The 14,242-nt window shown below is 43.7% G+C and overlaps 1 protein-coding gene across 1 annotated transcript in view; it reads right to left on the bottom strand.

The window, feature by feature from the left end:
* The window catches only part of PIP4K2A (phosphatidylinositol-5-phosphate 4-kinase type 2 alpha), a 172,367-nt gene extending 166,792 nt beyond the window's left edge, over positions 1-5,575 (bottom strand). Inside the window, exon 1 of the mRNA XM_045084981.1 lies at positions 5,168-5,575. Within this exon, the coding sequence (XP_044940916.1) occupies positions 5,168-5,311 (144 nt within the window). The 5' untranslated portion in view covers positions 5,312-5,575. The remainder of the gene's footprint in view (positions 1-5,167) is intronic.
* Between the last annotated feature and the right edge of the window lie 8,667 nt (positions 5,576-14,242).

Here is a 14,242-nt window from a genome sequence, read left to right as displayed (position 1 = left end):
CTTGAACATTTTGGGGTATCAATTACTAACTCCCTATTATGTGCTAATTACAGTTCTAGACTTTAAATACATTATCTTACTTAACACCCAGAATAATCCTGTGATAGAATCATCATCGTTTCTATTTTCAGAATGAGTAAATTGAGGCTCAAGTGGATAAATCATCTGTTCAACGAGTCCATAATTGATGGAGGCAGGATTTGAACCTAATCTGTCTGACCACAAACCGTTTTTGCCAAATTGCACTAATTCCCTTAAATTCCAAAATTTGTATTTCAAAGGGTATGTTGGTCGAATTAATTACTCAGCTTGACTGCATTTTCTACTCAACTTAAGGTAGGTTTTGTTTATTACAGTTCTTGCTGAAAGTCTTTCTAAAGGCAGAGCAGACGATCCTGGTTTAGAAAGAGAAATCGCTGCCTTGCCACGGGCATCATTCTGAACACTTAAGTCCAGACTAAGGTATTTGGGAAATGGAGAAAATGTATTCTTTTCTCAGGATCTAATCCTAAGTGTGAAGGGGCATAAAACTGTTTCCTTAGTAATAAATGCTGTGTGTCTGCTTGGCATTCTTCTTTGCTCTACAGTAAAGGGAAGAAATAAAAATAGTGTGAGACTGAGGAGCCTGGGTGTCTAAGAGTCGGTTCATCAGCCAACTCTTGATTTCGGCTTAGGTCTTGATCTCAGGATCGTGAGTTCAAGCCCGGCATTGGAGCCTACTTAGAAACAAAAACAAAAACAGTGCAAGACTAGAGCTTGAATGAATGGTTTTTTTGGGTTCCATTCAATAAGCTTCATCTAATGTCTAGCTAATTACTATTTTAATTGCCTCATTATATCCCATTCAGTCAACATGTCACAGTCACTCATTTCGTTTTTAAACCTAGTTTCCTTCTTTCATTTTTTTCAATGCCCAAATATAAATCCACAAACCTAAAAGATGTCACTAGTTCTCCAATATAGTATTTACCTAATTCAACTCCCAGGACTTGTTGAGAATATAACAAAAGCTACGATGCTCTACCCAGAAAACTGCACATTTGCCCAAACACACAAAACACAGCACCCAGACACCAAGACAAACACCCCAGCTCTACCACTAGGACAGATACCAGCCTTATAACAGCCTATCCAGGCCCCCTCCACTCTTATGGGAACTGTTCCAAAAGGCAAGAGCTGCTTCCACCTTTTCCTAACTGCTAGCCCAGGGCGATGCCAGATCAGTCAGAATCCCTCCATGGGATTTTTATAACTGAAGCAGAGACAGAAAGTCCCTTTTTTTTGGGGGGGGGGGCAGAAAGTACAAAATGTTAAATTCAGGAACCATTAGTTTCCTGCCCTGTAGAGGAAACCAGTAAGCCTTGGGCACGGAGAAAGCCAAAATGGACAGACAAGTCCCGATAGCACCCAAGCACCTGGTTCCAATTACTGCTGAACCCAACCCTATTCCTGTTCTCTAGGTTTGGTTACTAATTGGTCCTTGCACAGGACAGACCTCCAAAACGCTCCTAACAAGTAAAGTTTTTGGCCAAGCTCATTCACATTTCTACAGCTTTCCACAAAAGGAATTTAACATTTATACTGACTACTTCTAAATGCTATATTTGTTTTCGACAAGTTTTATATCCTTTAATTTTTTTTCTATACAGATGAATTCCTTTAGATATTTAATTAGGTCTTTAAATACTAATTTCCAAAAGGCTCACATTTCACTCTCCATAAAAATCTTTTAGGATATCTCTTTAAAATAAGTCTTGGCTTCTCTCATGCTACATGCTCCACACACTATTAAAATATAATTTTAGAGAGCTAACTGCCTGATCATTTTTAGTTTAATTCCAAATGTAACAAGACAAAATTGCCTGCTTAAGTTGTCTTTTTCCCTTTATGTATTCAATTATATTCCCTGCTTAAAATACTTAAAATAAAAATTGGCTGGGATCCATTTACTGATGGGTGTTTTAAGTTAGAAAGCAGTAACATATCAAATTCACCACACAAAGTCAGGCTTATTCTTGTCATTGAGAGTTACCACCACAATGGACTTGGAAATTTCCACCTTAATTGCCAGTTTTTACATTTCAATTAAATAGACTTTAACTTCGTAGACTGCAATGCAGTCCAATTCGGATCAGTCCAACAAACTCCTAGTTCACACCTCTCTTACAATCACCACAGATTTCTTCAAGTCACAGCCTTGAAAATTCCCTGAATGCCCCTGCATTTTCAAGGTTACAATAGCAATGCCACTTTTGTTCTATACCATTAACTACTGCTAGTCTACAGATCCTAACATAATGCTATGAATCCAGTGGACTATAAAAATGGTTGAATCTCGAAGTTAGAAAAATACTTGGAAATCATCCAGTCCAATCACCTTACTTTCATAGATGCAAACATCAATGCAAAAACTAGTTAGTTATCATGCCCAAGGTCAGCAGAATTAGAGAAAAAATTAAAACATATGTACATTGAGCATTTTACCAAAGTATGTAGGTTCCCAATCCCCATATAAGATGCCTCCATGATAAATATATATGAAGTTTTCCTTTAGTGCTACAAATGTACAGTTGTTGCTAAATATCCGTAAGACAAATTCAAATGAATTATAAAAGCATGAAATTGCTATATTCATAAGAAGTCTTTTCCCATTAATTGTGGTCACATTAAAAACTCAGGAGAAATCCTGATTTAAATGATCTGCTCTTTCTCTGCTAAGCTTTCTCAAATGTCCCTAACATACACAACAGTAAGCTTGCTCCTTCTTAATAATGCTGACGTAGTTTATTCTCATATTATACTGTAGACTTTGGTCATATTTGGTCAAGTTCATATAAAAATGTTTATCTAGTATTAAACTTTGTTACCTAAAATGAAATCCACCAGAAACACATGGCATCTTGGTGTTTAGATTTCATAGTTATACACACTTTTTATTCCAGAAATAAAGAAAACAGACAATTTGAAAAAGAACGCTGTGAAACAGAACATTCTTATGTCAGTGAAGCCCTCAAAATAAAGATATTTGGATGAAAATATGGGCAGTTTTAGTCATCTTTTGCACAGTGACTGGTACTATTTGCCTACTACATCTTTGTTCGAAGAATAACATGGTTACATTACATACTAAGGAAACTTGAGTCCTTGGGATGACTATACTGAGAATTGCTAACTTTTCTTGAAAGCGAAAGAAAATAACATAAAAGGTACCATCTACAAACCATACATTATATTTATAAGCCATAAGTAGTTTTGAAAATTCCAATTAGCAAGAAATTCTAAAACAAATGTAGCAATTCATAAACATAAGGTGCAGCATAAGTGGTTAAAAGAAAATATGCATAATTACAAGATTTTGTAAAGTAAACTGGAATTGAGACTAATCCCCAGAAAGCACACTCTTTTTCCGCATATTGTTGGCACTAATGCTTTACTACATTAAATGCTCACACACAAACTCACCTGACCAAAACAACAGAACTCTCAAGGAGATAAACGCACGAATAAATATAGAACAATATTAATATTTTTGAAACAGCAACTAACATACATAATTTTTAAAGCTTAAAAGAATTAGACATAATTGTAGATTGTAGATTCATTATAGAGGGAAAATTCCATTTCACTTACTACAATGAAACTTCGGAGAGTTTAGAGGCATTAACATAGGCGCTTGTAAAAGCTCACGTTCCTAATTGCTAAAGAAGTTATCAGGAAGTTAAAAAGAACGTCAGTGGATTAGGCATTCATCTTCTTTCACACAACTCATTTTCTTAAACAACTCTTAAACACAATCATTTCATGCAAGCACAGTCAATCCTGATATGCTAGTTCACCTTTTCCCCAGCTCAGCCCGAGAAAGGAAAATACAAATATGATGCTTTTGAGCCATTTTAAACAACTTCCTTAAACTGAGAATGGTCTTCTGTCATTTCTATTATGCTGAAAAGGGCACACAGACATCCATAGAAATCAAAAGTACAGCAAGCAAGCTTACACTCTTCCTCACATGCTAACTGACTGCAGTGGTAAGGTCATGGTCAAAATTCACAGGCTCATTTAAACTTTCATGGCTCAGCCAACAGCTCCTATCGTGTTTCCTGATCCTAAGGAGATTAAAACCGCAGGAGTTTCTCGCAGTAAGATCAGCAGGAGGCTATTTCAGACCCTCAAACCGCAGTCCGCAGAGTCCGCAGCGGCGCGTTTCCCACCACCTCCGGCTGTGTGTTAAGCTAACCTTTCAGTGCGTTCTCCTCCGGCCTTTTAAACAAACCCCCAAAACGGGTGCGGCCAACTCGAGACCGCTTTCTGTCCGCGCCCGCGGAGACCCCCTCCTGCTGTCATTCCCCAGGCCGCCTTTCCGCAGTCGGTGACTTCGGCCTCGCTCCCCAAGGTGGGGGAGGAGGTGTGGGGAGGAAGACTCCCCGCCAAGCAGCTCTTCAGCCCGCACAGCGGCAGGGTGATGCGGGAGAGGAGCAGAGGAAGATGCTAAACACCAGTGCCATATTTACATGAGCTTTTTCTTTGCCAAAAAGATTCCTTGTATCCAATGATATGGCCTTTAAAGGAAAAAAAGGACCGAAGCACTAAAGCCCTGACCACATCTCCCGATCTCCAGTATTCTCACCCCTCTTGCCCCGCGGGGAGGCTCCAGACGCTCCTAGCCTCGCACAGGTACACCTGCCAGCCAGCGGAGGACCCGACCGCCCCCGCCACCCGCTGCCATAAGGGAGCGATGTCCAAGACTCAGACCCCGGCAGCCCCCGCCTGGGATGACAGCCCAGGCGGAGCCGTGCCCCACACAAACTTCCCAGTTGCCCGGCTGCGAGGACCCGCCGACCGACGGACGAGCGCGCGGACGGGGGACCACAGTGGTCCCCGCCGCAGGTTTCAACTGCAGATGGGACCCCTCGTCCTGCACCCGGCCCTAGGTCCAAACGGGGTTCAAGGGGCGCCTGGGGGACCCGGAGAGGCGGGCGCGCGCCGCGGGGATGGGGGCACCAAGGCGCCGCGGCAGGCGGACAACACCGGAGAGCGAGCAGCCGGAGGGCCGGGTCCCCGCTCCGGCTCCCCGCCCCGCAGCAGCTGCAGCAGAAGGAGGAGGGGAGCGAGGAGGAAGAGGAGGAGGAGGAGGAAAGGGACTGCGCGCCGCAGCCCGAGCCCTTACCGAGTGGTTTACCCCCCACATCAGGACGCTGAGCAGCGGATCGCTGGCCCGAAAGAGCTTCACTTTCTGCGCTACGAAGTGCTTCTTCTTGGTCTTGGTCTTGCTCGCCAAGACGGAAGACCCCAGGTTGCCGGGGGTCGCCATGGCCGCCGCCTCCGTCCCCTCCACCGCCGCGCTCCCGAGGCCGGGGACCCGCCCTCTCTTACACGCCGGCCGGGGGAGGCAACCGCATCCCCCCGGCGGCGGCCCCGGCGCGCCGTGCCCGCTCCGCCCGCTCCGCCCGCTTTGCCCGCTCGGCCCGACAGACGAGGGAGGCTGCGCTCTGCTCGCGCCCCGGCCCGGATCCCGCGCCCGCCGCGGCTCCGCGCTCAGCCCGCGGCTGGACCAGGCGCGCCGCGAGCGGCTTCCGCGTTGGGCGCCGGCGTCATGACGCAGGGGGCGGGCGGGGAGCAGCTGCGGCGCCGCCAGGCGGGGCGCGGCCGCGGGACCGTTAAGCTGCAGCCTAGCGCTCGGGCTCCGGCTCTGGCTCCGGCTCCGGCTCCGGCTCCGGCTGCGGCTGCGGCTCCGCGGCGGTCCGGCCGCCCCCGGTGTGCCCGCGAACTCCAGGCGGCCGCTCCGGTCCCGCTGAAGAGGCAGGCGAGGAGCGGGAGGCCTCGGGCTGGGCAACCCCCTTTGCTCCCCAGGGAGAAAGGGAGGAGGAAGGACCGAAGAGTGCGGAGAACCGAGAAGAGGAGCCCCCAGAGGCGGCGGTGGGGCGAAGGAATGAGGCTCAGGGAACCGCCACTTAGCGTTGCCAGGAGTCCGATATGCTGCGTGGAGACCGGGGCTTCCCTAGCAGCAAGGGAAAGGACCTGGGCACGTCGTTGGCCACCTCCCAGACTGACACTGACGTGAAGTTACACTCCTATTGTGCCTTTAACTTTCGGGCCTTTTATACACTGGACTGCAGACCTCTGCCCTGTCTGAGTCCTGCAGAAGGGGGACGCCCACCCACCACACTGGCTGTCTTCCCTACCCCCACCACCGGGCAAGACCCTGGATTTCTGGTTCACAGCCCGTGATTTCGCCTGGAGACTCATGCCCCAAACTGCACCTTCTACTTCAGCTCCTCGGCAAGGTCCCTTACATTTCTTCCATTTATCCATTCCACTCACCTTCCACGGATGCCTGTTCATCGTCTTCATCCATGTACACCTTAATGCTGGGAATACATTTATGACCCACCTCAGGAAGCTGCCGTTACAAGTGTGTCTAAACCCAGTGCTGTCCCCAAACCTGCCCTGACTCGGCCCACTGGGCAAACATGTTATCTATTGTCATTATTACTCGACTCAAATATAGTGGAGGCCCACTGTGTGCTTGATGATGTGCTTGGTTCCGTCAAGGAGACCAAGGGTGACAGACCCTCATCCCTTGAAATGCTCAAATCTCATAAAATGTGGAGTACTTGCAGATAACCCATGTAATCTCCACTGACCTCCGGGAGTTAAGTGCCTGGGTGAATATCTCTACCTCAGTTGTCCATAGGCACCTTCTAAAAGTGTCCAAAACTTAAATGCATTTGTTTTCTAATGTCTAAAATGGAGACATCTGGTTGACTCAGTGTGTCGAATGCCTGCCTTTGGCTCTTATCATGATCCCTGGGTCCTGGGATCTAGCCCTGCAGCGGGCTCCCTGCTCTGAAGGGAGCCTGCTTCTTCCTCTCTGCCTGCCTTTCCCCCTGCTTGTGTGTGTGCTCTCAAATAAAATCCTAAAAAAAAAAAAAAAAAAAAAAAAGTGTCTAAAACCAAGTTGTCTCTTTATATTCTATTGGAAATGGCATTCCTATCATTCAGTTACCCCAGCTAGAAATTCATTTGTTTAACAAATTTTCATTGATCCAGGTTTGAAAGCTTAAAATCATCACTGATTACTGCTTCTCACTATTACTCCACATAAACCCCTTTACCAGGTCCTGGCCTTGGAAACAGTTGTGCTCAAATATCTCTTCTCTAGTGCTTTCATGGTCCTCCTGGTCAAAATCAATCTGTTCACCTCAGTGCTTCCATAACACTTGATTTGCTTTGTAAGTGTTTCATTGTACTTAATTGTGTATCATTAATGTAATCATTAATGCAAGACAGTGGGCGTGCTGTGAACGCTGAAAAACTGGATTTAGTGATGACAACGTGTTGAAGGAACCTATAGGAAGGGGAGATGGACACCTGTGGGGACGGTAGGAGAGCAGGAATATAAGGGTTTGCGCACAAGACGTCATCCCTGTCCAGGCCTGTCAGGAGCATAGACATGGAGATGAACATCTATGTGCTATTTTTGGATAGTAATGAGCAGAGAAGTACCCGTTAAAGGACAATTTTTTTCCAGCTTCATTGAGTTGCAACTGACATATCACATTGCATAGGTTTAAGAAGTACAGCCTGATGTTTTGCCATGTATATATGGTGAGATGATTAGGACAATAAGCTTAGTTAACCTCTCCATCACACCTAATTGCTTAGTGTTTGTGCCACGTATGTGATGAGAACATTTAAGATCTGCTCTTTTAGTAACTTTCAAGTATATGTATGATGCAGTATTGTTAAGGGATAGAATTTGGGGTGATTTAACTTTATTTGAATGGCACTATAGTAAATGCCATTCGTGAATAGGTCATTAAATGATTTTGCCAATGACCTTTTGCATTAACTTTGTCCTTTGCAGAGGGGGTGTGTGATGCGGAAATTCTAGAGTCACAGAAACGACCACAGAAAATACCTAATCCACTTCTCAAATGATATACATCAGACAACTAAGATCTAGATTTAAGAGATTTCCTAATTTGTTGGCAAATAATAAATTCTTGAAGGCAGAGTCCATGTGGAAGTCACTCTGTATTCTCCAGATGAACCTAACATACTCCCTTTCTGGTAGCACCTACAACAAAGTTTTGGTGAACAAATGGTAAGGAAATTTTCATCTCTAACTACAAAATTACACAAAGTTTTCATGCCCAGTAAATGTTTGTACCAAGTTCCATTCAGAAAAGTTTATTAGAAGATTAGGCTAGGAGAGGCCTAATATTTAAAGTTGAAGGTTAGGGACACCTGGATGGCTCTATTGGTTAAGTGTCAGACTTGTCTTTGGCTCCCGTCATGATGTCATAGATCATGAGTTTGAACCCCAGGGTGGGCTCCGTGCTCAGCGCAGCATCTGCCTGAAGACTCTCCCTCTGCTCTTTCCCCCACGTACACACACTATCTCTGTGTCTACAATAAATAAATAAATATTTTAAAATTAATTTTTAAAATAAGGTTGGAGTTTGGGCACCTGGGTGGCTCAGTGGGTTAAGCCTCTCCCTTCAGCTCAGGTCATGATCTCGGGGTCCTGAGATCGGGCCCCACATCGGGCTCTCTGCTCAGCAGGGAGCCTGTTTCCCCCTCTCTCTCCGCCTGCCTCTCTGCCTACTTGTGTTTTCTCTCTGTGTGTCAAATAAATAAATAAAATCTTTAAAAAAGAAATAAGGTTGAAGGTTACATACTACATGGATTTTGCAACTTAACAATTTGATCACTTTTTTCCTCGGAGTTTGTGCAATAATGAAACAATGCATATGACCTTCGTTCAGCACCACATACATTCAGGCAGCTTGTGTCTGTTCAGGCAGAGTTGTAGCACCCCAACCACCAGCATGTCTCGAGGGTCTTGACCAGAGGCGTGGCTAGAGAAAGAAGAGCTAAGAAATCTGATCTCAGGATGTATGTGGTTATGTTGGTCAGGGGGGATCTGCTCTCATTTGTTTGCATTTGGCCTCTTGGGCTGTTCATCCAAGTGCCAAGTTCATCACAGTTGCAAGAAATGCTCTAGCAGCCAAATTCACTGCAAAGAAGGAAGGAAATGTCGGGAAATCGAAAGGCAGATGCTCACTTGTCTCTGCTTGTTGTTACTGTTGTCTTTGTTTTTCTGTCTCTTTTCTGTCTCTTATCCTGTCTCTTTTCTAACCAGTTCTATTCACTAACCTCGAAAAGTATGGCGAAAGGGTGATGTTGACTAAGGTATACACTACCAAAAATGAAAATTGAAATTAGGAGATGCTCTGCTTTTATATTTTATTACCCTTTTCACTAAAAAGCAAACAAACAAACAAAACAGAAAAACAACCTTCCTTTGGTGAATAATTCCAATTAGAATTCTTCATTGAGTCATTCAGTAATGCTGTTTGGAAGCTTTTATGCCTTTCCTTGCTGCATAAGGAAATCAAGGCAAGATGTGGGACCATTCCCTTTCATCTAATGTAGTATCATCCAGAGCCTTGCCAGCCAAAATGGTATTATTTTGGAAGACCATTATTAAAATCCATAGAGTTGAACCCAAACAAACTGTAAGAAATGGGATCCAAGAATTCAATTGCGACATACGAATTACTTTTTCTTTAGTGGGAGGCTTGACAAGAGGCAGCCCAGCTTGCCATCCAGGAATCCCGAGGGTCTAGCTGTGCTGTCCAAAGCCCTCCAGGGCTCGCTGTGTTTTGGCGGCAGCTGGCAGGGCTGTCCACCCGACTGAAATATTGATAGTGATTCTTCTGGCTTCTCCAGCTGGCCGGGACTTCCAGGACAGTGGTGGTAATTCCAGGAATCTACCACTTACTTGGCAGCTCTTCCGTTGGCCTCACTTAGAGAGACTGGATAGGGAGAAGACTGGACATAGAGGAGCCAACATAGGGAGCAACCAGGACCCCAGCCTGCCTCGCTTTCTCTTTCCCTCCCCAGGCCTCTCTGGCTTTGGAACCTCTGTGGAGGACAGGGCAATCTCTGATGGCATTATATTTTTATTACTCACACCTTTATAATAGAAATAGAAATATCCAACATTGTGAGAGCAGTAGATCCAAATAGCAGACTGTAATGCAACCAATAAAACTTGTGTTTTCAGAGAATATAATGACCTAAAGTAATCGGATGCTAATATAAGTGAAAAAAAATGAGATACAAAATTGTATATAAGTATGGGTTTTTTTTTTTTATTTTACTTATTTGACAGAGATCACAGGTAGGCAGAGAGGCAGGCAGAGAGAGAGGAGGAAGCAGGCTCCCCACTGAGGAGAGAGCCGGATGCGGGGCTCAATCCCAGGACCCTGGGATCATGACCTGAGCTGAAGGCAGAGGCTTTAACCCACTGAGCCACCCAGGTGCCCCTATAAGTATGATTTTGACATCATAAAATGTGTGTACGTGTGTGTATATACTTGTAAAAGACCAAAAGAAAATACATCATACTGTTAAGAGTAATATATGAGGGGTGAGGTGTTGGATGAAGAATGATTTTAAAAATATATTTCTGCATTTTCTAAATGTTCTAAACTTTATTTGTGTTATGTTTATAGTAATTTTTTTTACATGCAACCATCTTCCTGGTTAAATAAATAACACAGTAATAGCATTTAACATACTGGCCCATTCCTATAACAGAACACCCTTTTAAGTTATTCTTTGCTATTTATTATAGTTACAGTATAATTTTGGCAGTGTTGAACTAGGTTTATACTGGAATGGGCCATTTTCCAATATGTAAGGGGAAGAGAAGCTCACAGAGTCCCCCCCCCCAAAAAAAAGCAAAACTATAAATATGAGGAAAATAGAGATAGAGCTTTTCTCATCAATTGAGAATCATATTCTCAATGCTTAGGACCTACCCTTTTTTTTTTTCTTTTCTTTTTTTAGAATAAGTTTGAGAATCCAGGGGCACCTGCTTGGCTCAGTTGGTAGAGTATCCAGTGCTTGATCTTGGGATTGTGAGTTTGAGCCTCATGTTGGGTGCATAGATTACTTAAAAATAAAACCTTAAAAAAAAACTGAATCCAAAAGAAAACTATAAAATTAATATTAATAATAAACATTTTATTAACTGGCTACAAAACATGACATAGGACAGTCAAATTTATTCCATTTATTCAAAAATGTCACTACATTGACAAGTATTGGTGAATTACCACTTATTTTACAAGTATACATAATGATTGATTTAAAAAGATAGTATATAGCTAACCAAAAATGAAATATTAGTCAAAAAAGTCTGAGAGCAAAATTATAAAAATATTGTCCAAAATATTTTACAAGAGTATTGTATTAAATGTGAGTTATGAATTCCTTTTAATACATTTGATACAATGAAGGGGTGGAACTCCTAAAATCAAGAATGCCCAATACTTAAGAGAGCCTTTCAAATGCTCTGGGAAGAAGGAAGGTCTATTCTTTGTTGATCAACAATGTCCATACAAATCTGTGTGACCTTCAGAAGCCAAGGCTGACTGAAAAGACTGGAGGTATCAGATTTTAGTCTGAGCCTTTTTCCTGATTAAGAAAAAGGTCCTCCATGTCAAGAAGCAGGAAGCAAGGGGACCCCACATGTGTGGAGGCTGATGAGGACCCTAAGTGGGGAGATAGAAAACCTTGCAAGGTGTCTGTGAACTTGCCCCAATCCCTTATGGTGGTGGCATGAGTTAAAACTGACTATTGTTGAGGTGGTTGGGATTTTCCTCAGTTATTTATTTTTCCACTAACACTTCAGAAACATGCATTTATGTAACTCCTAATTATTGATTGCACCTACTGTGTGCTAGATGGTATGCTAAGTTCTACACATGATTTCTTCCCTCACAGAGTTTATGGTCTGAGAGGACACAGAGCAGAAGTAAAGGGATAATCCTACAATCACAGGCTGTGACCAGAGTTCTGAGGTTAATGAACCCAGAGCAGGAATAGAAAATAGGTAGAGTGTCAGAGAAAACCTCACCAAGGAAGAGATCTATAAGCCTGCAAGATAAGAAGCATCAGCCATGGAAAGAATGGGGCCAAAAGTGGCCTGGATAGAGGGGCCATCTGTGTGAGGACCTCCGTTCTAGAAGCCAGAGGAAGCCTGTGTTGACAAGGAAGGCAAGGGTCAGGTCATTGAGACCCTGGCAAGAATCTGAATTTTATTCTAAATGCCATAGGCGCCCTCGGGAAGCTAATAATTTGTTTGTAAAAAAAAATCTCAAGGACTCCTATGAGGAGAACAGACTAAAGAAACGTGAATGTTAAAATAGGGAGAGAAAAAAGGAAACTATACAGGAGACTAAGTAAGAAATAATGGTGGCTCAGACTGAAGTCCTGACAATAAAGATAGAGAAAAAAAATGGGCAAATGCATCTACAAGAGGTGGTAGTGTCTCAAGGTGGATGGGAGCCCAGAAAGCACAAACTTAGCCTCACTGCCCAAAAAGAGCCTAGCGCGAGATCTCAGTCACTCCTGCATTTGTGTTTTTAACCTTCCTGCTCTCAAGGGACATTCTGGCTTAAGTACCTGTTTTTCTTTTCTTTTTTTTTTTTTTTAAGATTTTATTTATTTATTTGACAGAGATCACAAGTAGGCATAGAGGCAGGCAGTGGGGGGGGGGGGAAGCAAGTTCCCTGCTGAGCAGAGAGCCCGATGTGGGGCTCAATCCCAGGACTCTGAGATCACCACCTGAGGCAAAGGCAGAGGTTTGAACCCACTGAGTCACCCAGGCGCCCTTAAGTACCTGTTTTTCTTAATGAGAAGGCGTGTAAAGAACAATCTTACCCTAAGTCTGCTTTAATGGTGCTATTTTTAATTCGAAAACACGCTATGTTCCATATTGATGCTACACCAAGGAAAACCTAGAGAAATAATCAATGTGTATATGGGAAATATACAGTCCATCCACCCAGGGGGAAGAACTGAAGCGGGAAAGAGGAACAAGGGGTCCCGGTAAGATGCCCATTCCTACCCAGGCTATTTCCACTTCCTCCCTCACTGCTCTCAGTTCCTGAAATGGACTGTTTCTGCCTCCTGCATAAGCAGGAGCAGCCCCAGAGCAGTGAGGGGGCGTCCTACGATGGTATCCCTCGAACATGACTGTGTTCTTCACACCCTTTCTCCCAAACCTGGGGAGCACCATTTCCACACCCCATTTTGACCCCAGAGAACAATCTAGAAGTCTGCAAATCCACTGACCTTTCTCTCTCACCTGTACGGAGACCTCAGAATTCTATGTGTGAGTTTTTTCAGTTTTGAGTTTGGGTGCTTAGTATGTCAAGTCCTGGTTCCTTTCAGTCTTAATAATTTGGTGTCTGTCACCTTGTGGAGACCTGTCTTAGTTATGTTCTCGGGTCTCCTAAAGTCTTGAAAGGAGGGGAGTTGGGTTTCATCCTGTTGCTTGGATTCAGAGGAGCTCCTTTGAATTTCCCCTATGTATTTTTAGTGCCTGCTAACATCCAAATGTTATACTGAAAGGAAGCTATAGATGAAATCATCGTTACATAAAATTCTAGGCCTGAATTTTAAAGATAGGAGACTGTTGATCATTTATAATACTCATACCGTTTGTTGGTGCTTTCATCTTAAATAAGGCATCTTAAATCTTCAGAGAGTTGTCAGAAAGCTCACTTTCAATGAGGAACTCTGCTTTGGCTTTTATTAATTTGGGCTTTTTCTGTTTAAGCTTTCATACTCACATTTTAAGTAGGTCATAATAGTGATATTTTAAAACGTGACAAAATAGAACTCAGGAACTCATCTGAAGTCAGAAGTAGGTTTATTACCATTTTTTTCCTCACTCATTCATCCCGTACATATGGAAATCCTAGAAGATTCTGGGCCCCAAATGAATAAGATACGTTCCTTGCCCTTGAGGAACCCAGAGTTGAGTGGAGAGGATAAACCCATGAGTCAATCCTTTTCAATAATCTATGGTATATGTGCTGAGGCAAGAGTGTGGGGGAGCTGGAGGACCACTCCATCAGCCTGTGGGGGTGGAGGAGGGAAGGCAAGGAAGGTGTCCTGAAATGATGGCGCTTGAGTTTAAAAGAAGTCTACGCAGCATCATCACAGCATTTTTAAATTTCATTGTTGTATTTGTGCAAAAAGCAGCTAGATGCCAAAAGTTCAAACCAGAAGGCAGCCGTTGACTAAAAAGGGAAAGTTCCCCCATCCACTCCACTTCCTCTCTGCTTTCATTTGCAGAAATGGGAATGCACTTTACATCGTGTTTTACGGCTTGCTTCCTTTCCACTCAACGCTATACCTTGCAGATCTTTCCACA

This window comes from Mustela putorius, unplaced genomic scaffold (genome assembly GCF_011764305.1).
Source record: "Mustela putorius furo isolate JIRA1106 unplaced genomic scaffold, ASM1176430v1.1 tig00000827_pilon_pilon_pilon, whole genome shotgun sequence".
In the NCBI taxonomy this organism is placed as follows: Eukaryota; Metazoa; Chordata; class Mammalia; order Carnivora; family Mustelidae; genus Mustela; species Mustela putorius.
This window is presented reverse-complemented; position numbering and strand designations above follow the sequence as displayed.